The sequence below is a fragment of the Cydia amplana genome, chromosome 17 (assembly GCF_948474715.1).
Source record: "Cydia amplana chromosome 17, ilCydAmpl1.1, whole genome shotgun sequence".
Lineage (NCBI taxonomy): Eukaryota > Metazoa > Arthropoda > Insecta > Lepidoptera > Tortricidae > Cydia > Cydia amplana.
This window is the reverse complement of record NC_086085.1, coordinates 7,900,775-7,928,458: the sequence shown is the minus strand read 5'-3', so window position 1 is coordinate 7,928,458 and position 27,684 is coordinate 7,900,775. Positions and strand designations below refer to the sequence as shown.

The 27,684-nt window shown below is 41.7% G+C and overlaps 2 protein-coding genes across 2 annotated transcripts in view; one reads left to right on the top strand and one right to left on the bottom strand.

Moving 5' to 3' along the window:
- LOC134655760 (DDB1- and CUL4-associated factor 10) overlaps positions 1-20,599 on the top strand; it is a 34,295-nt gene extending 13,696 nt beyond the window's left edge. The window contains exons 3-12 of the mRNA XM_063511225.1: positions 10,851-11,220; positions 11,621-11,776; positions 11,983-12,042; positions 12,514-12,698; positions 14,541-14,655; positions 15,474-15,556; positions 16,194-16,307; positions 17,056-17,209; positions 18,486-18,617; positions 20,426-20,599. Of these exons, the coding sequence (XP_063367295.1) occupies positions 10,851-11,220; positions 11,621-11,776; positions 11,983-12,042; positions 12,514-12,698; positions 14,541-14,655; positions 15,474-15,556; positions 16,194-16,307; positions 17,056-17,209; positions 18,486-18,617; positions 20,426-20,569 (1,513 nt within the window). The 3' untranslated portion in view covers positions 20,570-20,599. The remainder of the gene's footprint in view (positions 1-10,850; positions 11,221-11,620; positions 11,777-11,982; positions 12,043-12,513; positions 12,699-14,540; positions 14,656-15,473; positions 15,557-16,193; positions 16,308-17,055; positions 17,210-18,485; positions 18,618-20,425) is intronic.
- Positions 20,600-21,656: 1,057 nt separating this feature from the next.
- On the bottom strand, positions 21,657-26,138 carry LOC134656143 (electron transfer flavoprotein subunit beta). Its single transcript, XM_063511664.1, has 6 exons — positions 25,978-26,138; positions 24,912-25,070; positions 23,818-23,976; positions 23,162-23,242; positions 22,494-22,634; positions 21,657-21,857 (listed from the first exon to the last, which is right to left on the bottom strand). Exons 1-6 carry the CDS (start codon positions 26,026-26,028, stop codon positions 21,687-21,689), a joined length of 762 nt encoding a protein of 253 aa, XP_063367734.1. The 5' UTR covers positions 26,029-26,138; the 3' UTR covers positions 21,657-21,686.
- Between the last annotated feature and the right edge of the window lie 1,546 nt (positions 26,139-27,684).

The window sequence follows — 27,684 nt, the reverse complement described above, 5'->3', positions numbered from 1 at the left end:
ACTGCCAGGGTTCAGCATCAGCTCTATCTTGGGTACTGCTCTCCCAAGTGCTCACCAAGACGAGTCGGATGACCAAAACGGCGTTTGTCTATGTTGCACCAAACCTGAGTTCCACTAGGTACAGCCAAGGTTCAGCATCAGCTCCATCTTGGGTACTGCTCTCCCAAGTGCTCATTGTGACGAGTCGAATAGCCTAAACGGCGTGTGTCTATGTTGCACCAAACCTGAGTTCCACTAGGTACAGCCAGGGTTCAGCATCAGCTCTATCTTGGGTACTGCTCTCCCAAGTGCTCACCAAGACGAGTCGGATGACCAAAACGGCGTTTGTCTATGTTGCACCAAACCTGAGTTCCACTAGGTACAGCCAAGGTTCAGCATCAGCTCCATCTTGGGTACTGCTCTCCAAGTGCTCATTGTGACGAGTCGAATAGCCTAAACGGCGTGTGTCTATGTTGCACCAAACCTGAGTTCCACTAGGTACAGCCAGGGTTCAGCATCAGCTCTATCTTGGGTACTGCTCTCCTAAGTGCTCACCAAGACGAGTCGGATGACCAAAACGGCGTTTGTCTATGTTGCACCAAACCTGAGTTCCATTAGGTACTGCCAGGGTTCAGCATCAGCTCTATCTTGGGTACTGCTCTCCTAAGTGCTCACCAAGACGAGTCGGATGACCAAAACGGCGTTTGTCTATGTTGCACCAAACCTGAGTTCCACTAGGTACAGCCAAGGTTCAGCATCAGCTCCATCTTGGGTACTGCTCTCCCAAGTGCTCATTGTGACGAGTCGAATAGCCTAAACGGCGTGTGTCTATGTTGCACCAAACCTGAGTTCCACTAGGTACAGCCAGGGTTCAGCATCAGCTCTATCTTGGGTACTGCTCTCCAAGTGCTCATCAAGACGAGTCGGATGACCAAAACGGCGTTTGTCTATGTTGCACCAAACCTGAGTTCCATTAGGTACTGCCAGGGTTCAGCATGAGCTCTATCTTGGGTACTGCTCTCCCAAGTGCTCACCAAGACGAGTCGGATGACCAAAACGGCGTTTGTCTATGTTGCACCAAACCTGAGTTCCACTAGGTACAGCCAAGGTTCAGCATCAGCTCCATCTTGGGTACTGCTCTCCCAAGTGCTCATTGTGACGAGTCGAATAGCCTAAACGGCGTGTGTCTATGTTGCACCAAACCTGAGTTCCACTAGGTACAGCCAGGGTTCAGCATCAGCTCCATCTTGGGTACTGCTCTCCCAAGTGCTCATTGTGACGAGTCGAATAGCCTAAACGGCGTGTGTGTATGTTGCACCAAACCTGAATTCCACTAGGTACACCCAGGGTTCAGCATCAGCTCTATCTTGGGTACTGGTCTCCCAAGTGCTCATCAAGACGAGTCGGATGACCAAACGGCGTGTTTCTATGTTGCACCAAACCTGAGGTCCACTAGCTAGATAAAAATTACGGGGGCCTTTATAAAATTACGATATATTTTTGTTAATTGATAATTATCAATAATATTTTTAATTGTCATTAAAAATTGATTTAATTTTTAATGGTTTGTGAAGCATTAACCATTAATTCTTTTTAATTTTTAATGGTTCGAAATAAATTAATATTAATGCAAATTGATGTTAATGCGAATTGACAATTAATTTTCCTTCAATGGTTAATGGTTAATTCGAATTAACCTTTTCAATGGTTAATTTTTAATGGTAATTGGGATTAACGTTCGGCCAACACTGGTTGTAGGGTCTTGTCTTGGTCTTGAATCAAACTCACTTCCAGTAGATATTTTCGTATATTATTAGTGAAAATAATAAGGAAATCAACAGGTATATGTTTTACAGCCAGAAACGTCAATTCTCCCTCCCAATTATCTGTCAGGCTCTTATTAAAAAAATAATATAGTATTGCCATATCAAAATGACGTTACCCAGTTTGACATAGAGTTGTCATATCAAAATCTAATAATACCCTTCACCTACATACAGAGATATAGTGCAGAATTAGTATTAAGGTGTTATACATAGTGTTATCAATAGAAATGACCTTACAAATATAAGACACAAACGAATTTTAATCGTGTTCAATGAGTAAAATTTAAAACACAGTGTAAGGCCAATTGTAGACCTTAATTCCAAGCATTAAGGTTTAAAGTAGTATGTTACTCTAACAGGCTTTCCTGTTGAAAGATGGCGGTGGTTTACTTGTTAGGTTGTTATTGTTTAATAATCAATAATAAGTAAGCGAATTTTGTAAATTCTTATTGAGAACAAAGTTCTTAAACCATACTTAATACTGAGTGTTGTAATCAGATATCATCAAATTCTTGGTATTGAATACTCATGTATAATGAACTCATTTGCAAACTGTTTATTCAGATATCACACTTTAACTTGAGTACGTTATGTAGTCATTGTAGTCAACAACGACCTCGTTTCCAAATATAGGAAGTCAACTCACTTTCAGAGCTATTTAAGCTAGGCATTTTATCTTTATCTTGTATGTCTTGCAACAAATCAATTTCTGCTCATTCTTGTTTATAAATTTATATCCTCATGTCATGTCAGATAATTTTTTTGGGTAGTATGTATATAATATACTATGGATGCTTTTTGTCTCAGGAAATACAGATGTTCTGCTCTGGAAATACAGAACCCAACCTAGCATACTAAATAAAAATAAATTTAAAACATACAGTGCTAAATTTAAAAAAATCATCAACCTCACTCAACGTTCTCAGAATACTCATTTTATAAAAAATGCTACTAACAAGTCCAAAGCGACGTGGCAAGTCATTAAAAATACTAGTGAAAATATGCCTAAAGAACCGATTTTAAAAATTGTTCGGGATGGAATAACTATAACTAATCCATCAGACATGGCGAATGCATTTAATAATTTTTTCATTGACGAAATTAAAGGTAACGATATAGCAATGGCTGAACATCTCAATATTACGACGAACGTCCCGGGGTCTTTATATATGAGGCCGACTGTTCCTTGTGACATCGTGTCGATCATAAAAAATCTTAAAAACAAGCACAGTGTCGGACATGATGATATATGTACTAAAGCTATTAAACAGGTATCCCATATCATAGCATTCCCAATTAGTCATGTAATGAACTTATCCATTTCAAGTGGTATTTATCCTGTTCAACTGAAACCTGTGATTGTTAAACCTCTGTTTAAGAAGGGAGACAAATACAATATATCTAATTACAGACCAATTGCCTTAGCCTCGGTATTTTCAAAGATTTTTGAGAAAGTTATATATGAAGCTTTATATAACTATCTGGAAAAGTATAACCTGCTAGCTACTGAACAAAAGGGTTTTCGTAAAAAGAAAACTATTAATATGGCTATATACGATTTGGTCTACCCTGTAATTTCGAAAATTGACAAACGACAGCATATATGCGCCATTTTTATGGATTTAAGTAAAGCGTTTGACTATGTGAACCATTCGTTACTTCTAAAAAAGCTAGACGCATATGGTATCCGCGGAAATGTTTGGGATCTTTTACAATCATATTTAAGTAACAGAGAGCAGACTACGGAACTGACTCAAATATGTTTGAATATGAAAGAGGAAAGGTCATACAAATCGGATGTGCGTATGTTGAGATATGGTGTGCCTCAAGGTAGCGTATTAGGGCCACTGTTATTTCTACTCTACATCAACGATCTCCCTAAACATGTCAAGCACCCTATGGTCTTATTTGCAGACGACAGTACAGTTATAATTGAATGTAAAGATATTAATAATTATGAAATGGAAATTAATGATACTATAAATGATATAATAAAATGGCTTAATGTAAATAATCTGACTATAAATATTAATAAAACTAAAATAATGCACTTTCGACAAAACACACCCATGTTGCCTATAAATTGTAATTATCAAGGATTTACTATTGAACCGGTTGAAGAAACAAAATTTTTAGGACTAACTATTGATAGCAAGTTGTCTTGGAAACCACATACGGAGGAAATGTGTACAAAGCTAAGTAAATATGCATACGCTCTTTACAGATTATCGAAGATAGTAAACATTGAAGCAGTAATTGCCGCATATCATGGTTACGTTGGGTCAACCCTCCGCTATGGCCTTATATATTGGGGGAATTCGACCAACAGGGAGATCGTATTCAAAGCACAAAAACGATGTATAAGATCAATGTGTGGTCTGCATCAATTAGATAGCTGTGTTCCATATTTTAAAAAACTTAATCTGTTGACTCTACCGTGCCTCTTCATATTTGAAACTGCTGTTTTTGTAAAAACAAATCTGCATTTATTTAAACAAGTGTCACAGATATTTAACAGAGATACCTACCGTGCCGACAACCTTTGTACAGTATTTTCACGTACTGCATTAATGCGAAAAAGTGTGTTTTGTCTGGCGAGCAAGATCTTTAACAAAATTCCTATAGCTCTAAGAATGAAACCATTGCACTTGTTTAAAAATGACCTGAATAATTTATTAATTTCTAAGTGCTATTATTCGTTGCCAGAGTTTCTTGGTGACACTTTAAATTAGCTTGTAAGTAATTGGTGAATGGAAGTATTGTATATATGCATGACTTTTTTGACATAAAAATATGAATAGATTTTAATAAATAATCATGAATTTGTAATCAGGGACCCGCCCGCTATCCCTTATAGAGGGTTTTGTAAGGGTATTGCATAAGGCTTAACTCACCATACCCTTTGCCAGACGATACCCTTTCATTAAGCCTTTAAAACCCTTGTATAAAGCTAGCCCATTTGAGTAATCGGTAGCCCAATACCCTTACAAAACCCTTATCATCCGCTCCGCATATGGCTTATAAGGGCTACCCTTATACCCTTATATAAGGGAAGCCCTTTCAGCATATAAGCGTGCTAATTTAAACCGTCTACCTTGTTCATAAAACACACATTACTTCGAATCCGAGCGATCGTCGGCGACGGCGGTATGATGTGAGCGGCTTTCGCGCGCTTCCAAATGATCGAAGCCGCTCTTGTTGAAATACGGTTCAATTTTCAATGGCAAAGAGTTGTGATTGGTTGTTGCTTTTCTCGGGACGAGCGCATCGTCACGGTGCTTTAGTCTTAGACACGTGCCGATGTTATCAATAACTCCCGTTGCAAATAATATACCTTGTTACTGATTACGAATCAAACTTAGAATAAAAAAAACCTACGATGCCAAAACCGAAAGTTGACGCCGTTCACCGGTATTTTATATATGACTAGCTGTTGCCCGCGACTTCTTACGCGTGGATTTGTATATTGGTTGTTATATATTCTACATTAGCTAAGAACATTATGCAGCAAACAAAAGATAGCAGTAGGGACGGTTAATCATTTGTTAATTAGGTATTCTTCAACGCATGAGATTTGTCTTTCACAACCTGGCTACGATGTTTCAAGCCACAAACTGAATAAAATTGTTCTCGATATAATCCCTCTCAACCCCCAGAAGATTTTCAAGACCACTATTTAATAAATCCTACTAACTAACTACTCATTAACCGCTTTAAAAAAAAAGGAGGTTCTCAGTTTGACCCGTATGTATGTATATTTATTTGTTCGCAATTATCTCGTGTTTGACGAACCGATTTTGATGCGGTTTTCAGAAAAGTGTTTGTTACATTCTGGAGAAGGTTTTAGTATACATAGATCTGAGCTGATGCTGAACCCTGGCTGTTCCTAGTGGAACTCAGGTTTGGTGCAACATAGGCAGGCTGTTTTGGTCATCCGACACGCCTTGATGAGAACTTGGGAGAGCAGTACCTACCCAAGATAGAGCTGATGCTGAACCCTGGATGTACCTAGTGGAACTCAGGTTTGGTGCAACATAGGCCCACGCTATTTTGGCTATCCGTCACCTCTTGATGAACACTTGGGAGAGCAGTACCCAAGATAGAGCTGATCCTGTACCCTGGCTGTACCTAGTGGAACTCAGGTTTGGTGCAAGATAGGCCCAAGCTATTTTGGTCATCCGTCACATCTTGACGAGCACTTGGGAGAGCAGTTCCCAAGATAGAGCTGATGCTGAACCCTGGCTGTACCTAGTGGAACTCAGGTTTGGTGCAACATAGGCCAACGCTATTTTGGTCATCCGTCATATCTTGATGAGCACTTGGGAGAGCAGTACCCGAAATAGAGCTGATGCTGAACCCTGGCTGTACCTAGTGGAACTCAGGTTTATTGCAACACAGGCCCACGCTATTTTGGTCATCCGTCACATCTTGATGAGCACTTAAGAGAGCAGTTCCCAAGATAGAGCTGATGCTGAACCCTGGCTGTACCTAGTGGAACTCAGGTTTGATGCAACATAGGCCCACGCTATTTTGGTCATCCGTCACCTCTTGATGAACACTTGGGAGAGCAGTACCCAAGATAGAGCTGATCCTGTACCCTGGCTGTACCTAGTGGAACTCGGGTTTGGTGCAACATAGGCAGGCTGTTTTGGTCATCCGACACGCCTTGATGAGAACTTGGGAGAGCAGTACCTACCCAAGATAGAGCTGATGCTGAACCCTGGATGTACCTAGTGGAACTCAGGTTTGGTGCAACATAGGCCCACGCTATTTTGGTTATCCGTCACCTCTTGATGAACACTTGGGAGAGCAGTACCCAAGATAGAGCTGATCCTGTACCCTGGCTGTACCTAGTGGAACTCATGTTTGTTGCAACATAGGCCCACGCTATTTTGGTCATCCGTCACATCTTGATGAGCACTTGAGAGAGCAGTACCCAAGATAGAGCTGATGCTGAACCCTGGCTGTACCTAGTGGAACTCAGGTTTGGTACAACATAGGCCCACGCTATTTTGGGCATTCGTCGCATCTTGATGAGCACTTGGGAGAGCAATACCCATTATAGAGCTGATGCTGAACCCTGGCTGTACCTAGTGGAACTCAGGTTTGGTGCAACATAGGCCAACGCTATTTTGGTCATCCGTCATATCTTGATGAGCACTTGGGAGAGCAGTACCCGAAATAAAGCTGATGCTGAACCCTGGCTGTACCTAGTGGAACTCAGGTTTGTTGCAACATAGGCCCACGCTATTTTGGTCATCCGTCACATCTTGATGAGCACTTGGGAGAGCAGTACCCGAAAAAGAGCTGATGCTGAACCCTGGCAGTACCTAGTGGAACTCAGGTTTGTTGCAACATAGGCCCACGCTATTTTGGTCATCCGTCACATCTTGATGAGCACTTGAGAGAGCAGTACCCAAGATAGTGCTGATGCTGAACCCTGGCTGTACCTAGTGGAACTCAGGTTTGGTATAACATAGGCCCACGCTATTTTGGGCATTCGTCGCATCTTGATGAGCACTTGGGAGAGCAGTACCCAAGATAGAGCTGATGCTGAACCCTGGCTGTACCTAGTGGAACTCAGGTTTGATGCAACATAGGCCCACGTTATTTTGGTCATCCGTCACATCTTGATGAGTACTTGGGAGAGCAGTACCCAAGATAAAGCTGATGCTGAACCCTAGCTTTACCTAATGGAACTCAGGTTTGGTGCAACATAGGCCCACACTATTTTGGTCATCCGTAACATCTTGATGAGCACTTGGGAGAGCAGTACCTAAGATAGAGCTGATGCTGAACCCTGGCTATACCTAGTGGAACTCAGGTTTGGTGCCACATAGGCACACTTTGTTTTGGTTAACCGACTTGTCGTCGTGTGCCTATGTTGCAGAGTTCCACTAGGTGGGTCGATCAACTTTTTTCAAACCGCCTGCGGTTTCCAGAAAAGTGTTTGTTACAGTCTGGTGAAGGTTTGAAAAACCAATCGGACCCGGTAGGTGACGATGCTATCGGTATACCTACCAACAAATTTAAGTTGCTGAAAACCAACAAATTTAGATAAAATAGTGGGAGTCGGATTCGGACTGGGACTGGGAATGGGAGTGGGAGTGGGACTGGAAGTGGGAGTGGCAGTGGGAGTGGGAGCAATATATGTACATACAAATCGTTTGGCACCGAAATGTCATATTGTGTTTTGTCGCGATTATCATCGAGTTAGGCCATCACCAACATTAGTAGGTAGTTACTTACTAGCCCAAAACTAAATGGAGAGCTTTACAAACTATTATTTTAGCCCAAAACCTGAAGTAAATGAAGTACCTATCACTAAAAAGTAAAAAATAAAATAAAATAAATAATAAAAAATTAGAAATAAACAAAAAGAAAACCAAAACAAAATAACTTAATAGATACCTACTGAATTACACTAAAACTAAGTGGAGAGCCTAACATTAACATTATTTTAGCCCAAAACCTAAAATAACTGAAGTACTTATCACTAAAAAGTAAAAAATAAAATAAGTAAATAAAATAAACACCAAAACCAAAACACCAAAAATCAAAATAACGTAATATAATTTCTTTAAAAAAAAAGCCTTCAAAAAACCAACCCACTGAAAAGCACAAAATAATTTTTATATGGCACCCCTATACGTGTCCAGTCCCTAACCTGTCGTAAACCAAATTTCTGCCAAAAAGTAATTAATACCAAAATAGTAGGTTTTACCAAACTTGAGTTCCACTAGGTACATCCAGGGTTAAGCATCAGTTCCATCTTGGGTACTGCTCTCCCAAGTACTCATCAAGACGATTCGGATGACCAAAACAGAGTGTGCCTATGATGCACCAAACCTCAGTTCCACTAGGTACAGCCACGGTTCAGCACCAGCTCTATCTTGGGTACTGCTCTCCCAAGTGCTCATCAAGATATGACGAATGACCAACATAGCGTGGGCCTATGTTGCAACAAACCTGAGTTCCACTAGGTACAGCAAGGGTACAGTAACAGCTCTATCTTGGGTACTGCTCTCCCAAGTACTCATCAAGTCGAGTCGGATGACCAAATCAGAGTGTGCCTATGTTGCACCAAACCTGAGATCCACTAGGTACAGCCAGGGTTCAGCATCAGCTCTATCTTGGGTACTGCTCTTCCAAGTGCTCATCAAATGACCAAAATAGCGTGGGCATATATTGCAGCAAACCTGAGTTCCACTAGGTACATTCAGGGTTCAGCACCAGCTCTATCTTGGGTACTGCTCTCCCAAGTGCTCATCAAGATATGACGGATGACCAACATAGCGTGGGCCTATGTTGCACCAAACCTGAGTTCCACTAGGTACAGCAAGGGTACAGTAACAGCTCTATCTTGGGTACTGCTCTCCCAAGTACTCATCAAGTCGAGTCGGATGACCAAATCAGAGTGTGCCTATGTTGTACCAAACCTGAGATCCACTAGGTACAGCCAGGGTTCAGCATCAGCTCTATCTTGGGTACTGCTCTTCCAAGTGCTCATCAAATGACCAATATAGCGTGGGCATATATTGCACAAAACCTGAGTTCCACTAGGTACATTCAGGGTTCAGCATCAGCTCTATCTAGGGTACTGCTCTCCCAAGTGCTCATCAATACGCATGGGATGACCAAAACAGCGTGTGCGTATGTTGCACCAAACCTGAGTTCCACTAGGTACAGCCAGGGTTCAGCATCAGCTCTATCTTGGGTACTGCTCTCCCAAGTGCTCATCAAGACGTGTCGGATGACCAAAACAGCGTGTGCGTATGTTGCACCAAACCTGAGTTCCACTAGGTACAGCCAGGGTTCAGCATCAGCTCGGATCTAGGTATACTTAAACCTTCTCCAGGAAGTAAGAAAAACTTTTCTGAAAACCGCATCAAAATCAGTTCAGCCAAACGCGAGATAATCGCGAACAAATACATATACATACATACGGCTCAAACTGAGAACCTCCTTTTTTTTGAAGTCGGTTAAAAATAGCCAGGGAGGCTCGCGGGCCGCAAGTGACGGGTTCACGGGCCGCATGCGGCCCGCGAGCCGCAGATTGCCGACCGCTGGGTTAGGGGCTTGAAACTGCGTAGCCAGGTTGTGAAAGACAAATCTCATGCGTTGTATAATAATTAAATTAACAAATGATTAACCGTCCCTACTGCTATCTTTTGCTGCATAATGTTCTAAGCTACTCTGTAGAATATAAATAACTACCAATATACAAATCCACGCGTACGAAGTCGCGGGCAACAGCTAGTTTATATATATATAGATAGATGTGAAAACGAACAAAAGCCAATGTAAATTATGCGGCAACAAGCTGAAGGTTGGAAGGATGTTGTATTTTTATTCTTTTACAAGTTAACATCACTCACTCTCGCATTAATTGTTTCTTAAACCTTAAACCACGTCGATAACCTATGCAATCATTCCATTCCATTTTCTTTCCTTTTCATACTCTAGCGTAGATATATACTAATCCTGTCTCTTTCACGCAAGGCTAAACTACGACAATACTAAAGGGAAAGCTTTATAAAAAGCGCTTAATGATAAGGGTAACCCTTATTAAGGGATTGCAAGGCGTATAGGCTAGCGGTAAGCAATTGCAAAGGGCTAGCCTTATTTTTGGCTGAGCTTTTCGGTAAGGGTACGTCAAATGAATGGGCTTGCAGTTCAAAAGGGAGAGTCTTATAATGTGTTAGCCGTGTGTAAGGGACGCCCATTGAAAGGCTTTTCTCGCGGAAAGGGTTGATCGGTCCCTGTTTGTAATACGCGCAATTATGATTAAGTTATTGTATAATTGATTATTTTCTTTAGTTAAGTATATTTGCTTGTAATAATGTAATTTAATTGGTATGTGTATACCTAATTTCAAATTTGTATGCCGGCCGGCGAAACATAGCGTTCTCAAATACTTTTTGTACCTATCCAACACTGTTACCTATGTTTACAAATAAACAAAAAAACAAAAAAAAACAAAAACAGGTGTGGTGTGTGACTAACGTATGGTACTTCTAATTCTGACTTCCATTTTTGTTCCAGATTCCTGGACGGGCGAATGTTCGCCACATGCTCCGACGACACAACTATAGCGCTCTGGGACGTGCGGAACCTAAAAAAGAAAATTTGCTCACTACTCGGCCACAGCAACTGGGTCAAAAACATAGAGTTCTCAATGAAAGACAAGCTTCTTGTCACATCGGGTTTAGACGGGAGTATATACACTTGGGATATTAATTCGTATTCGGAGTGTAACCTGGTGTACCAGAGAGTGTTCCACGCGAGCGGGCTAATGCGGTGCCGACTGTCGCCGGACGCGCGGCAGATGGTCATGTGCACGACGCGCGGCCTGCTGGTTATTGTCCATGATCTCAACTTGACTACGTTGGCGCAGGATCTGCATGGGTTCAAGGTCAATATGATAATGATACTTGTTGACTTGAAGTTTGTAATGAAACGGTAATCAAATCAATCAATGGACGCTTGCAACTCCTAGGGTATATGCGCGTTTCCTAATCCACATAAATACAGAATTTCACATATGTAAATTGATTTCAGATAACTATTTGATATCGAAAATAGTAGACTATTTAAACAGCTGCTCGCATGTCGTCAGCAAGGATGTGTATGTTACACAGTTAGCCATACTCACTTTTCTTATTGAACTTCAATGCTTCAGCTAATAAGGGTGATATTAAGATGTGCGTCTAAGGAGCACAACAAAAGAAAAGGAGCCTGCTATTATTATTTATATTATCTAATTATTTCACAATTTGCATTTATATAGTTTCTCTATCCATTCCCTGTTCCAGCCAAACATGTACAGACTGATGCAAACGAGCAACCAGCTGATCCCAATAGCGGCCCAGTACGACCACCTGTTCGACGCCAAGCGCAGCCAGAACCGTATCGAGTTCATATGCGACTTCCCAGAGGGTAATGACGCGGAGGTCGTTAGTGCGTTACAGGTTAGTCACTCTTGGCCTGTTTTTTTTTTTACTTGTAGGAGGATGATATGATATAAGGTCGTTTACTTGCCACAGGCGATTTTATTCTGAACTCTCTGCCAACATACTGGAAGTTTCTATCTATTCTCCATGCAAACCTGCCTGTTTAGCTGTCTTTTGGTTTTAGATTGTAAATGCGTTATTTAGAATGTTAATATTATTTTCAGATACATCCTCTAGGATGGAGCGCATTAAGTAGAAATATAAGCCACGACGACAGATCAGAGGTAACACTGAAGTTAATAATAGATATTTAGTCGATATTTGAATATAGTGTGGCCTTTTTTAGGGCGGGAGATGCGTAATCATACGAAGGGCTGATATTCATTCGCGCATAGAACCTTCTAGGAACATATTTCGAAAGTTGAAATATCATTGCAGGAATGCGTACCGAAAATACACATTCGTGCAATCACTCAATCGATCAATTCTATCGTTCGCGTCTATTTATTTGTGTCATAAAATATTCACATAACCATTGTCCATTGGCAAGTGTCGTCAACGACGGGCGTCTCATAACAACGTTTGGTGTGGCACAGTGGTCGTGCATCCACGACATGCAATCACTCAATCGATCAATTCTATCGTTCGCGTCTATTTATTTGTGTCAATTGTGTCATAAAATATTCACATAACCATTGGCAAGTGTCGTCAACGACGGGCGTCACTATACACATACAACGTTTGGTGTGGCACAGTGGTCGTGCATCCACGACATCCAGCCGGTGTGTAGCGCGCGGCACTCGGCGGTGCGCTCGCCGCCGCCGGCCGCGGCCGCGCCGCCCGCCCGGCGCGCGCGCCGCCCGCCGCGCCGCCCGCGCCCGCGCCCCTACCGCCAGCCGCGCCCGCAGGCCACCGTCACGCCCGCGCTGCCCGAGCAACCGTGAGTCCCACAACTCAACATTGTTTCCATTGTGTAAGGCCTGACTGGACGCTCGAAGCGGAGCGTTCGGCGGGGCGTGCAGCGTGGCGTCGGGGTCACATCACAAGTAATTTGAGCAGCGTGCACTAAGGCCGCTCCTATATGCTTGCATTTGTTTAACATGCACGTCGCACGCCCCGCCCCGCTGCACGCCCATCTCGAGCGTCCACTCAGGCCTTACACTAAGAGTAGCCCTTTCCAGACGGATGTAACGTGTATTGTGACAGGAATTGTGTGTGGACGGTCCTACGAGCATTACATGTAACGTTCGTGCCGCATCTATCGGCTGTCGGTTTTTAGCGCGAACACAAAGACACTCCCAGTGCCGTCCATACGTTGACGCTATTAAGCTGTTTGCGTGCAATGCATCTTTGCTACCTCTTTTGCAGCATTCTTTATAATTATAACTGATGCAATTTATTACATTCTACAGACTCATAACTATCTTATAGGTAGGCTTTACATAATAAGTAGACAATCAAGAGCATACTTAATTTTTTTATTTATTTATTACAAATGTGAGTGACTTTGCCGACGTGCAGACTTGCGTGGTTGCACCACGGATCGCACCGATTTCATACTCTAACCAAGTTAAATACGTTAATGAAAAATAAAAAACAAAGTACGACGCGCCGCCACAGGTACAGCGTGGCGGCTTATGGCGTATTGTGCCCTTAATCCGACTTAGGTTATGCACGCACGGGCAACTTAGTCGCCAGGCGACTTATTTGTCTCTTACGACAAATTAATCGCCTCCTCGCCGTGATGCGCGCACGAGAGCGACAGCAACACGACTTTTTTCTACGCAGTCATCAACATGGATTTCGAAGAGACGGCTGTGGTCGTTGCACTCGTATTAAAAAAAACCGATGAAAACGTCGAAAAAATCAATATTGGGTGCATCCATTATGACTATGTTGTTTAAGTTAAATAAAGGATTCTACTTAATAAATAATTAAGTATTACAAAATATATAGAGGTCTCCATTCCACTTCTTCAATTAGCCTACTATTGACGATTATCATCTTCTACGACCGGCATTTTACTTCGTATTGAATGCGGGCGCGTATATCCGTACACGTACACTAAAAGCTCTCGCCGCGGCGGTCGAGTGGCATCTGGCCGGCCGGCGTCTTATTTGTCGCACGTGCGCGCACTAGCATTTAAACCAATAGGGACGGAGACAGTTGCGTAGCGGGCTTGTCTCTGAACCCGCGGACAAAAAAGTCTCCCGGGAGTCGCGTCGCTACGTGTGCGCACTTCCATACTAACCCATAGACTTGACGTGAGAGACAAAATAGTCGCGGCGACAAAAGTTGCCCGTGCGCGCATAGACTTATGCCGTTGCCGCGTCATAGAGAAAAAAATACATAGAGTGCTCACTCCATACATCAGTTTTAGTACCAAAAAGACTATTAGCATCTAGCATCGAGTAGCGGAACTATCAGTACTGCTACTTGACAATAGATGTAGCATCGACCGGAAAGTCTTATCTCAACAGCATAACACACACTGAAAGCACTCTTGTCTTACTATATTTCTCTATGGCCGCGTACACACCAAGCCAATGAACGGGAACGGAGGTCAATCGCTGGCCTTTGGCCCTTTCTGGCAATGAGTGTCTGGTCTGGACGGTTTACCATTCGTCGGCGTTCGTCCGATCGGTGTGTATTCCAAAATCCATCGAGCGAAGGCAAACATGGCAATCCTTCGTTCGCGTTCGTCGGTTTGGTCTGTACGCGACACAACTTGCGACTCGAATGGATAAAGGCACGGTTAATAACAGTGATAATAATGTGTCAGCGGCACGTCGGCGCTGTCGCGGCGCGCCTGGGCCGAGCACCGCGCCGCCGCGGCGCCGCGCGCGCCCGCCGCCGTGCCGCCCGCCGCGCGAGTGTCCGAGCCGAGACTCGGCGGGGTAAGTCAGCTACTGTATTTCGACAGTTTAGTTTAGGTTCATGGAGGCACGTTCGAACTGCCATTTTGATGTGATGTCATTATTTACCGTTGCGTCTCGCTCGCGCCGATACATTTACGAGTAAAATGCACGCGGCAACAAAACGACATCATTTTGATATCGGAATGTAAGTTCGAATTGGCGAATTACTATCGAACGTATCGTATACCTAGTTGCCGGAAGCATACCACGATTACTTCTAGTAAGTAGAACTGATTTTTAACATTTTTATTGTAACTCATCAGTAAGCATACTTTGCAAAGGGTATTATACATAATTATACATGTATAAATAATTATCTGTAAATTCTGAAAAACAGTTTGCTGAAATCCCAACGTAAAATTTCATGTTATTTCAGAATGTCGTTTTAAAATGAGAGCGTTACTTCTATTCTATTGTATGGCGGCGGCTAGATTCGCGTTCGTGTGACGCTTAAGGTAGTCAAACATAAATAAGTATGAGTTATAAAACCTTCGTTGAATACCTAACTAGAAATAATCGTGGTGTAAGAAAACATCTTTCGTTTAAAATTTAGATAGACAATCCAATTTTATTTTTTCACTCCGACTGAGATGGTTTTCCTTTTCGAAATCTTCCAATGTTGCACTTTTAGCCAAACCTAAATACGAGTATATCACCGTTATGTTTTATCAAAACAAACGATTTTTTTAAATTCAAAAGCAAATTGTTAACACAGTCGAACTTGTCCTTAATTTTTTGCAGAAGAAAGTAGTCAAATAGCGTGAATAATCATGTAAAGCGGATATTTTTAATACCAGGACTTGTCCTCTGTTCAGAACGATGTCTGGGAGGCGTCCATCACGATCAAACAACACAGAATGCTGCAAGAGTTGGCTGGCAGGTGAGCACTACTCGTACACTACCACTTAGTACTTACCTACTATACCACCAAAAAGTTACTGATTGTATCTATAAGTAACTCTTTTGTGGAGTCGGACCAATAAGTCTGCAGTGATTTTGATAGCACAGAGTGCGGAAGTGTTATTTTAAACGTCATAATTTCATAGACATTTGACGTTTAAGATTAAGATAACACGTCTACGCTCTGTGCTATCAAATTCGCTGCAAACTTATCTTGGTCCGCCTGTAGTGCCTTATATACTGAGGCCGTGAACTAGACGCAGGCAAGCGGGGCGGCGGGCAGCGAACCAGTCCAAAACATTCAATCAACGTCGACGGTCGCGTGCGTCTAGTCCGCGGCCTTAGAGGTGTCAAGAGTGCGCTGTGTTACGTAAAATTAAAATTTTGTCTCCGCATCTCGTCTCGTCATTCACATTCTGACACGTCATTGTAAAATTCATATATTTTTACCGATGTAAAAACGGGGTATACTTTTAGAAACCGAAATGATCCAACGCGAGTCTCGCTGGTGCACGGCTCAGATAGACCAAACAATTCAATCGACCCATCAAATACCGCAATGAAGCGAAACTCTTGCATCACAGATGATAGTAAAAGATTGGTATACCTACTTGCAGAGGGCAGGGGCACCGCAACTTCAACATGCAGCGCATCATGGGCATCAACACGGGCATCGCGCCGCCCGCCGCGCGCGCGCGCCCGAGGGCCCGCGCCGACGAGGACCAGCAGAGGTACCCCCACCATCTCGCAACTCAAAACCTCACGGGCTCACGATTATCGGGACACTTTTACTAGGTTACTTAGGTCGTGTTTAAGCTCCAACTTCCCTGGAAGTGACATTCGGCCCTACGCGGTGTACGGCCTTCGGCCTGGGCTGGGTTTCGAAGCTCAGCTTTCGGGCCTCGCGCTGCCTAATGAGCCAGACTTCATTATATTCGATGCATTTAGCAACATCATCAGTGCGATTTGTTTGACAGAATCAACCCACGAATGGAGATGCTAATATGCGTTTAGGGTGAGAAGCTGTTTGTGCACCCGATTAATGTTCCAATTCCAAATTAACTTGACCGTGATTTGGAATTGACAGCGCCGGCCACTCCAAGGGACGCAGCCATGCGGTAGAATGAGATGGCAATATCACTTGCTCCCTCTAACGCATAAATGCGTCCCTTGGAGTGGCCGGCGCTGGCCCATCGTGTAGAGGAGCCATGAAGGACACTGAAGCCAAATTGCTGAACTGAAGAGATATCTCAATCAGATATGTAACGTCGGTTCCGTCCTAGAAGTTTGATGCTTGCGGTATGTATAGCTGAAAAGAATCCATTAAAAGATTTGGTGATGATAACTCTCTACAGTTGTGAGAATTGGCTCCGGTGAAGCCAGTGAGAATTTGTTGCGGGTTCAAGTCCCGATCTCCGGATAGCTATAAAAAATATTCACTTTAATTATAAAACTAAAATATCCTTTTATTCCGCTCAGCATATCGCCAATATCGCCATCCACGTCCGGACAGACGCCTCGGGCGGCCTCGCCGGAGCCGGAGCGCGAGGCCACCAAGCACTACATCCGGCAGAACCGCGACCGCCTGCTCTACTACGTCGAGGAGACCAATGAGGGGAAAGGGTTTATCAAAGTTTGTATTGGTCCATTCAATTGAGGGGGCTAGTGTATAAGAGCTCTAATAGGGATGATGACACATGTTGAATTTTATAACAAAATGTAGTAAAATAGATAGCAAACGAGCAATTTATCACAACAATGTGGATATTAAAATAAAATATTGAAAAATTACAAAAATACAGGACCTGAAAGTTTCAAAATTTAAGTTTTTTTTTAACTTCCAACAACGATAAAAGTAAGGGTACCATTCGATTCCTTACAGTTCATCCAAAAAAATATTGTATGGCAACTATATACATAAACGCAATATTTCACCGACAAAAACGCAATTTTCTTGTTATGTCCATACTACAAGATAGGCGATGACGTCACGGCCTCTGGCCGTTTTGTATAGGGTGTTTCGCGAGTGAAGTGCGACTGTCGGACTTTGACTACAATTTCTGACTTTTGTGTTACTTTAATGCAATGGGTCCCATATAGACATTTGATCCTAAAAACAAACCCGATCGATTGATACCATAAAAAAAAATTAGTCATGTAGCCTATTAACCTCTCCAACGCGTGAAGTCTTTCTGTACTGTGGTTAGTTTTTTTACCCCCTAATTTCTGTCCTGACACATACAACGGGTCCTGATTCACATAACGGTTATACAATGAAAAAGTGTGAAAGAAACTAACATCAGTTTACAATGACAACGTGACAAAAAACAATGGGTATCAATATGGTAACTGAGGGCCTACCGCGAACCACGTTCGAAGTGTTGCCTCTCTGTCGCACTTGTAAATTCGTACGTAAGTGTGACAGGGAGGCAACACGTCGAACGTGGTTCGCGGTAGGCCCTCTGGTGTAAGTAAGACACAGTCCTATGGTTTGATGCTCTCTTTCGGCTTATTTCCCTAGTGATACATACTATCTTGCTCGGTAATAGGGTTCAATTTAGTTTGTCACAAAAGTGAATTGCTATCCATTTTGGGTACAAATCTATGCCCAGTATTGGTATAAATCAAATTGCTGTTTCAGAGAGAAGTAGATCAATTATTAACCTTTTCGACGCCGTGTCAAACACAAAAGCTGTCACGCTGACGCCACTACGTCACCGAAGTGTCAAAACTGAAATTGAACTTTATGCATATGCTCGTAGGTCTATGTTGCTCTGTGATATGTGACCGATTAATCGGTCTTTGGCGTTGAACCTACGGTGCGGATATATCGGTCATTGGCGTCCAAAAGGTTAATCCCGATTTCAGTGTATTTAATTTGAAGGTATCTAACAAAGAATGATTTGCAGGAGTTGTGTTATTCGGCGGACGGGCGGCTAGTATGCTCGCCGTTCGGCTGCGGCATGCGGCTGCTGGCGCTCGACGGCCGCTGCGGCGAGCTGTCGCGCTGCGTCGAGAACTTCACCGGGCCCAGGCCCATGGTCAGTCTCCTCTACATTACCTTATATTAGTATTGATAGACCACATCGAAGCTTAATGCGTTGACTCCGCTAATGACTAACTTTTGCTAATGACTGTGTTATGTTACGAGTCAAAAAGAGAATGCTTGGTACGACTTATGCCACAGATTATATAATAGTTCTTACGAACAGATACTTATCTCTCAAAGAAAACGATCATACCTACCGTTTTGATACCTACACAAAAATACAATGGAGTGACCTTCAGCGCGCCGCTCCCCGCACCGCGCGCACCGGCACAATGCTAGGGTTGTCGACGCGACGCTTAGAAATTTTAATACGTGTGACTGTGAAGACCGGTCTCTAATTCGATTGATCAAAGTAACATAAGAAGTTGCCATATAGTAGTTTATGCAACAGTGATATAATAAGGGTTCTTAAAATTCAAGGGTCGAAGTTACAAAACGAGACGTAGTCGAGTTTTGTAAAAAAAGACCCGAGAATTTTAAGAACCAATTATGAGCTGTTGCATACATTACTTTTTCTATGACAGCTGCAGCAAAAAAAAAAAAAGAGTTATTATTAAAAAAAAGAGTTATTATTAAAAAAAAAGAGTTATTATTTAAAAAAAATTGAGTTATTTAAAAAAAAAAGAGTTATTATTGTAAATGAAAACATACCTCTTTCAATCAAGATGATCGGAACTTGTATCTTTAAAAAAAATAAAGCAGTTGTATTATACTCATAAGATGACTGCTAGCAGTCATCTTATGAGCCTATAGACAAATCATTCAAATGACATTGCTTTAGATATCACTGTCAGTCATTTAATTGACACATTTAAGTGCTGGAGTAGAAAAAAGTATATAACAGCATAGCGTTAAATAACTACACAAGTTAAGTTGCAATAATTATAATATTCCGTTTATGCGTTAGGTGAGATTAGTGTTTGCGAAATACTCATTTTAAAAGGTCATATGTCCCTGCAGTGACTGCAGTGTTTACGCCGTTTTATAAACCACGCAATGAATCCAGCAAGAATTAGTTTTAAAACTTCGTCTAATTTTTATTTCGTTTAATTTTCGTTTTATTTAATTTGTGTATTTTTTACACAAAAAAGAAAAATAATAGAGAACCCATGATTACAGGTAATTCATTATAAGATGACCAGAGCATAAATGAGTACCTATTTTCCGGTGTAAAATTAAGATCTTACATGATCTAAGATCTTAAATAAAATGATCATTTACCAAGTTAGCTACCTATTTCAAATAGATATCTAACTATAGGTACATGTGTCGTAATAAACACTACATGTTTAATTAAAGTAATTCAATAGTACCTACGTAGCTTGTAACTATCGTAAATATTGTCAGTGCGGCGCGCGGTAACGTGCGTGCGTGAGCGCGTGTGGCAACCAACTGGCTTGCTTTTCTACCGTGAACGGGAACAGAATCGTAGGTATAAATCCGAGCTCGCGCGGAGAGTTCCATAGGCCTGCTTATGCATTAGAGGACAAAGGGATTTCGTATTAAGCATAGGTGAGAACGTAGTACTATTTATTATCTACTGCACCTTTAAGGCCTGTGCACACCGGCTGCGTGTGCGTGACGTGCACGTGCGCGTGCAGCGTTGTAGTATACAGATCCTTATGAGAGACGGCACACCGCTTGTGTGACGTGTGCGTGTGCGGCTCCAACATTTTAGCGCACGTACACGTCACGCACACGCAAGCCGGTGTGCACAGGCCTTTAGTTACAGCACTGTGGTGTACATTTATATAGTGATATCAGTCGAAATCGGTAATTCAATAAATATATTGTTTGCAGGTTGACGTGGGCCAAAGTCTAGGACACCATCAAGACCTCGTGGTGAGCTGCAAGTTCAGTCCGCGCTTCCACATGCTGGTGACTGGCTGCCTAGAGGGCAAGATCGTGTGGTACGAACCCTTCAGTGGCGAGACTATGTATTAGATACTTAATTATATTAGACATATCAAATAACTATATGTTGTTTCATTTATATAGCTTTCTTATAGACAGATGTCAAGTGATAATTGAAAAGCGATTGGGGAATTGTTATCATAGAAATGTACTCGCCAGTACTGTTAACAAGCATTGATCACCGATCTATATATGCATCTTTTGTTTACACGAGACTACTTCTATCTACACGTAAGTGTAAGGGCGGAGTGGACGCTCGAAGCGGAGCGTTCGGCGGGGCGTGCAGCGTGGCGTCGGGCTCACAAGTAATTTGAGCAGCGTGCACTAAGGCCGCTCCTATACGCTTGCATTTGTTTAACATGCACGCCGCACGCCCAACTCGAGCGTCCACTCAGGCCTTACACTAAGAGTACGTTTATTCTATCGCTAAACTTTCCATTACCGCCGGTTGGATAGCTTCCCAAAGAATGATCCCACATCCTATTTTATTTGTATTTTATTTTAATTTAACGCTTGAATGAAAAAGTCCACTGGAGATTGGATTCAAAGAAAATTACTGTTGGACTAAACCAACCAGTCTAGTTTAGATCATTAACGAAAATAAAATAAAATTAACATGGGAAAATATTTATTTAACAATTTAAACTAAATTAATTGATTTATATTGCATTACAAAACACATAAACCGAATTTACACTATACAACATGCATGCAACATTTTGGACAACCTCAATCCACCACACTGCAAAAGCGCACTTCTTGTGATGCAGTAACGGCTATCCACGCGAGCGCATTGAACACAAGTTGTGTTACACAACGTAAAACAGATCTGGCGTCTTTTTATATCATTCAGTACGTGAGACCTACGCAACATCGCAATGTCAGGAGTGCTTCGCGCCGAATCCCTATCGGCCATATTCGAACTTTAAGATACGTCAAATACTAGAGATTGAAACGACATGGAATGGAGATGTCAGTGTCAAACAAGTGTCAAATGTGACGTTTCTTCAAACAAACGCGTCACTTTTGACACTTGTTTGACACTGACATATCCAATCCATGTCGTTTCAATCTCTAGTATTTGACGTATCTTAAAGTTCGAATATGGCCGTTAATTGGTACGATCGAGGTGCAACGTTAGTACTGGCTAGACGTGTCCGCTCTCCTTCAGCTTGGCGACGAGCGTGTCTACGTCGGGCAGCACGGAGCCGGCCTGGCGCACGGGCGGGTCCTCCACGGACACCACCTTGATCCTCGGCGAAATGTCGACACCCAGGTCCTTGGGGGTTACTTTCTTGAGGGGCTTCTTTTTAGCTTTCTGAAACAATAAACTCGGTAATAATAACCAGCGGGCTCAGCACGGTTCGATTTTTATCGACTATCACTATGCCCGTCACTTTCGCACTTACATACTTGTTAGAACGTGACAGGCATGGTGATAAACGATAAAAATGCGACCGTGCTACTAGGGCAGTACTCGGTAATAGGTACCTGTACCTATATCTATCATGTAGGTGCTAGTCATTTTTATACATTGATAAATAGTGCCTATTGTTGTGGATTTAATTCGGCAACGGGCGATGTTATAATTTAATTTCCTTTTTTTTAATTGGAGTTATTTTGGCGTGACTTAAAATCCATGTTTCAGTGTCGGATTGAATGTCGCTGTCGTCGCTAAATGTCGTCCGCGCCCTAAACTAGCACCATTTTGGGGCCCCTCAGGTGGTCTTGATCATAAGGCATTCATTTAGGCGTATCGAACCAGACAACCTTTGTACCTATCTTACGTAGGCTAGGAAGCCTATATAGCCATGCCTTAGGCCGCTAACTGTCCTCATGCAACCGACGATCGTTGCTGCCGTTTACATTTTGCTCGCGTGGCTCCGTGCCAAGCTCGCAGTGGTTCCTTTCGACATCAATTAGTTCAACAAACATCAAGCCTGTAATGACTTACCATGATATTAGGCAGCGTGGCGTATCTGGGCTCGTTGAGCCGCAGGTCCGCACTGATGACGGCCGGCAGCTTCGTCTTGATCACCTCCAAGCCGCCGTCAATTTCGCGCGTCACCGTCAGGCCCGCATCGGTTTTCTCCACCTTAGAATACACTATTATTTCGGACAATTTCTCCCATGCTTAAAGTGGGCCTTGAGTTAAAATATGCGAGTTTATTTGCCAATAACGCCACTCCTGTTATTTATATTGCCACTTAGTATAAAAGAGCTTTTCTATAGCCTGGCTAGAACAGGAGTGGCGCGACAGTATCTCGTCAGATAGACTACCCTACCCATCACCCATCCCTCTTTAATTAAAACAAATAGCAAAAGGCGGGTAGTCTATCTCGCGGGCGAGATACTGTCGCGCCACTCTTGTGCTAGGCCTACAGGTCGGCTGTATAACTCAGACACATTGTCCTTATTTCTCTTGAAAAGGAAAGATAGTTTGACACAATGTTTTTAACTTATTGATACGCGGTTCCAGGGAGCTAGAAGGACACGCGTGTTTTTTTAAAATTCCAATTAGGGTCGCGATAATTATTTTAATGCTAAGGGATCACATCGTTATAACACTGAATGAATACAAAACAAAGTATTAACCTTATGGGATGGGTGTTCTTTAGTTACCTTTGAAGCGAATGTGCCCTGGGGCCAATCCAAAATGGCGGCCGTCATTTGGGCAGTCTGATTAGAATCGTCATCAATAGCCTGTAAAAGAACAAAAATACTAAACAAAGAACCCTCCTATGAGTAAAATTACATTAATTGTACTTTTTAAAATAAAACTTTAAATGGTACCTATCCAAAATATTTAGTTTAAACGGCCCCATACATTAAGTATGACGTTCGCTCAGCTAAGAGGTTTAATTTTTCAACAGTAAAAGATATAAATGATTGTTTACCAATGATATTATATAACCAATAGATAGGTTATACTCATACTTGAGGAGTACAAAAATACTTCCGTATTTATTTCTGTGCCTACGAAGAAATTTGTTATTTTTAATTAATTTTCTCATTCCATCCATCTTTGTCACACTCGTTATTAAACATAAGGTTGTCTCTTTCTCTTTCGGTGTGCGGGAGCTCGTTAGCACGTGCACATTTCTCGCTTGTCCAGCCGTGTCTAAAGGGAACTTGTCCAATTTGTCACAAGTTAAGCGCTTCAATTTTGGAACGCCTATAACCTATCTTGAGTTATAAATCATTGTTGTTTACATAATTATTCTATAATAGAGTAATGAAAATAATTTTTAGTGGTAAAAGTTTTCCAACAAACCAACCTGTTTTCCAACTATGACAATGTCAGCCTTCTCATCCTGGGATAGTTTGGCGAGGATCTTGGCCACATGCAGGGGCTGCAGAGTCTCGTACTGGGCACCGGCGACCTCCACATGGATGGCGCGGTCAGCGCCCATGGCCAGGGCTGTCCTTAAGGTTTCCTGAATAGGATCATATTTTGTGACTAATAATACTGAAATACAACAATTTAACTGGGTACCCTACCGAGCGACCACGACCTAGGCCAAATTTTTTATTTATAAGGTTTTATTTTAAGTGTTTTTATTAGTTTATTTTCTGTGTCTGTGATTACAAATAAATTATCTTACAATTTAACTTGATTATACCCCATATAATATAAAATATGGTTAAACTGGTTTAATTCATGAACAGCTATCATGGTAACTGAATAAAATATGACAAATAGTAATTTAAAAATGTATAAAGTCTTCTATGGACCCATCATCAACCTATTGTCACTTAAGTATTACCATGGTTATATTGGTTAATGCTTTAAACCATCTTTATGTTTCATAACATATGCATTTTAGTGGTTGTTATTATTAACCTGCTCATTCTTGCCTACTAAGGCCCACTTGCACCATTCCACTAACCCGGGGTTCACCGGTTAAACCTGGAGTTACCATGGTTACCAGTACAATTTGACACCAGGTAAACGGTTTAACCGCTTAACCCCAGATTAGTGAGATAGTGCAAGTGGGCCTAAGCATGTTAATGAAACATGTTACAACACTTCTACTACCAAACTGCTACAGCTAGTTGTCTCCTGGCTGATGGGACAGAGTATCAACAAAGAGTAATTAAGTGTAGCACTAAACCCTGGATTTAATTAGAGGCTTTATATAAAATGTAGTCTAAAGTTAGCCGTTTATGAGAGAACATGATTTATTTCGACATAAACAATATATCAATATATGGAGGAGACAGTAGGAGTTACTATAGATATATATATTTCTTGAGGGATCTTCACTCTTCAGTATAATTTTCAGTAGAGGATTCCTGCTGCGTCTTCGCATTCAAAAGATTTGATAGCCGTTTATTGATTTGGTTGAATATTGTTGAAATCTGTTGTTACCTGGGCTTGTGTGGGTCCGCAGGAGACGGCAATAACCTCGCTGGCTAGCTTCTTCTCCTTCATGCGGACCGCCTCCTCCACCGCGATCTCGTCGAATGGGTTCATGGAGTGCTTCACTCCATCGGTCACCACCCCAGACTTGTCAGGCTTCACACGGACCTAAAACACATGGAGTTTTCTACAGTTGCAAGACATACATGTAATATGGACACAGGTTTTGTAAAACATAGGCCGTTTTTAGACTTAACGTTAGTTAAATGTAGATTGTAGCTTAATATAAGTGTTAGTTAATGGTATTAGAGTCATATTAAGATAACTCTGCAGCGATTTTGATTGCATAGACTGTTCAAGTGTTATTTTAAACATCGCACTTATATGAAATTATGACGTTAACTAACTCGAGTGGCGACCATGGGGAGAAGAACGTCCTCCAAGTAGACCCAATATGCGTTGGGAAGACGACATCAAAAGGGCTGCGGGGATGAGATGGCTCCAGGTTGCACAGAACCGTGACGAATGGAGAAGAATGAAGGAGGCCTACACCCGAAGGGTAGAAAAGGGCTAAAGAGAGAGAGAGAGAGAGAGAGATGACGTTAACTTACACAACTTGTACTATCAAAATCACCGCAGAGTTATGTTGGTCTGATTCTAAGCCTTTATTGATATTTTTAAAAAAGTATATTGTTTACAGGACATTCTAATTTGTATTAGAACAAATTAAAATATTTTCTGAAAATAATTTAATTTGTTTTTATTTCAAGTAGACACACTACTATATAAATTATAAACAGTACAGGCACCTGCCGCGATAGCAGAGGACGCTGGTTCGATTCCTGCCTGGGGCACTGGAGGCCTTGGTCACTTTTTCTTAGTATATCACATTTATTTAAAGTTTACATTCTTTGTTTAGACATAATTGTTTGGTTAACTAAAGTAGAAATGTGTAACATAATGAGATGATATATATACGGTACACAGTATGCTATAATAACTCTTTTTATCAATGATTAGATCGATCCCTGAACTTGATTATCTCTAGTAACCTAAAATATTTTAATTGACTTACCTTGACAGCATAGTCGATAACTCTCTTAACTCCGACCAAAACGCGAGACATATTTAAATATTAGAGAATTTAAATCACTTTTAGCAAAAACAAAATAAAATCTAACTTCGAGTTCGAAGTCCAAAATAAAATGAATAGTGATGTAGCTGCCAGCTATCACGCTACGTCAAAACTGTCAAAAGATGTTTCCGGCTGTCATCGTAAAGATATCGATTAATCGGTAACATCATCATCGCTAGGTGTAATTATTTTAAAAAGAGATACTTGTGAGATGGATGATTTAACTATACACAAGAAAGGAAGATTTAAGAGTATAAATTAGCTAAAGTATTATTTAATGATTTTCTTATAATTATTAAATTTTGACGCCATCTATCGATTCGCGACATGAGATTGTTTAATCCTGCGCGCTCCAATATTGTTCGAGTCTTTTATCTTGCGTTCCGAAGCGTCTGCTCGTTACTAGCAGATCTTGTCCGTAGAAAAAGACTTTCGCGGCTTTTTTTTACTTTAATAGCTTTAATTATTTAGTCCGGACTCCCTTTGATTTGGCTATGTAAGACCATTCACAGCTCCAGTAATTCAACGGTTTCCTGCGATCTTTCAAACACACTGGCCTTAATAACCTGCGTTTGGTCAGCAGTCAACACTCAATCCCCGATTTTTTATGTTCGCGGTAGACCCTCAGATATAGTCGGACTATAGTCTTTGAATTTGTGGATATACCTACGTACACTCTACACAGGGTTGGGCAAAATACTGGCTTCCACGTATTTGAAATACAAATTACAAAATATATTTTTAAAAGTATTTGAAATACAAAATACAAACTACTTTGGTGACGGGTATTTGAAATACAAAATACAAATTACAGTGTTTAAAATAATGTATTTCAATTACAAAATATACCTTTATTTATTTTTTTGTTTAGCATTTAGTTTTAACGTTAACGAATATCCTTTCATATAAACTTATAGGGTCATTGCGCTAGTTTTCGTCCAGCTCTAGTTTACGTCCACTTGACGAAATTTGAATATATACCTACATTCCTGCACAAATTTGGACTGATTTCAATCCTTATGTCTAAGGCGTCTAAGCAATATATCTGTCTACATATCACAATGATATTTCGCAAAAAGGAAGCGCTGGTGGCCTAGCGGTAAGAGCGTGCGACTTGCAATCCGGAGGTCGCGAGTTCGAACCCCGGCTCGAACCAATGAGTTTTTCGGAACTATGTACGAAATATCATTTGATATTTACCAGTCGCTTTTCGGTGAAGGAAAACATCGTGAGGAAACCGGACTAATTCCAATTACGGCCAAGTTTACCCTCTGGGTTGGAAGGTCAGATGGCAGTCGCTATCGTAAAAACTAGTGCCAACGCCAATTACTGGGATTAGTTTCCAAGCGGACCCCAGGCTCCCATGAGCCGTGGCAAAATGCCGGGAAAATGCGAGGAAGATGAAGATTTCGCAAAAAGTAGTAAATTAAAAATGAAATATATATTTGATAATCCGTCAAGTCGTCGAAAACTAGTGCATGGACGGAAACTACTGCAATGACCCTATCCCCTAGATTTAAACGAAAAGTTCCACGCAGAAGTTGACCTAATATAGATCCAGTATCCAGCCAATGAAAATTGTATCTCGGCTGGATCGGAGGTTCGCGGTCGGCTCACAGCTTGTGCGAGAGATTAGACATTTTAGGA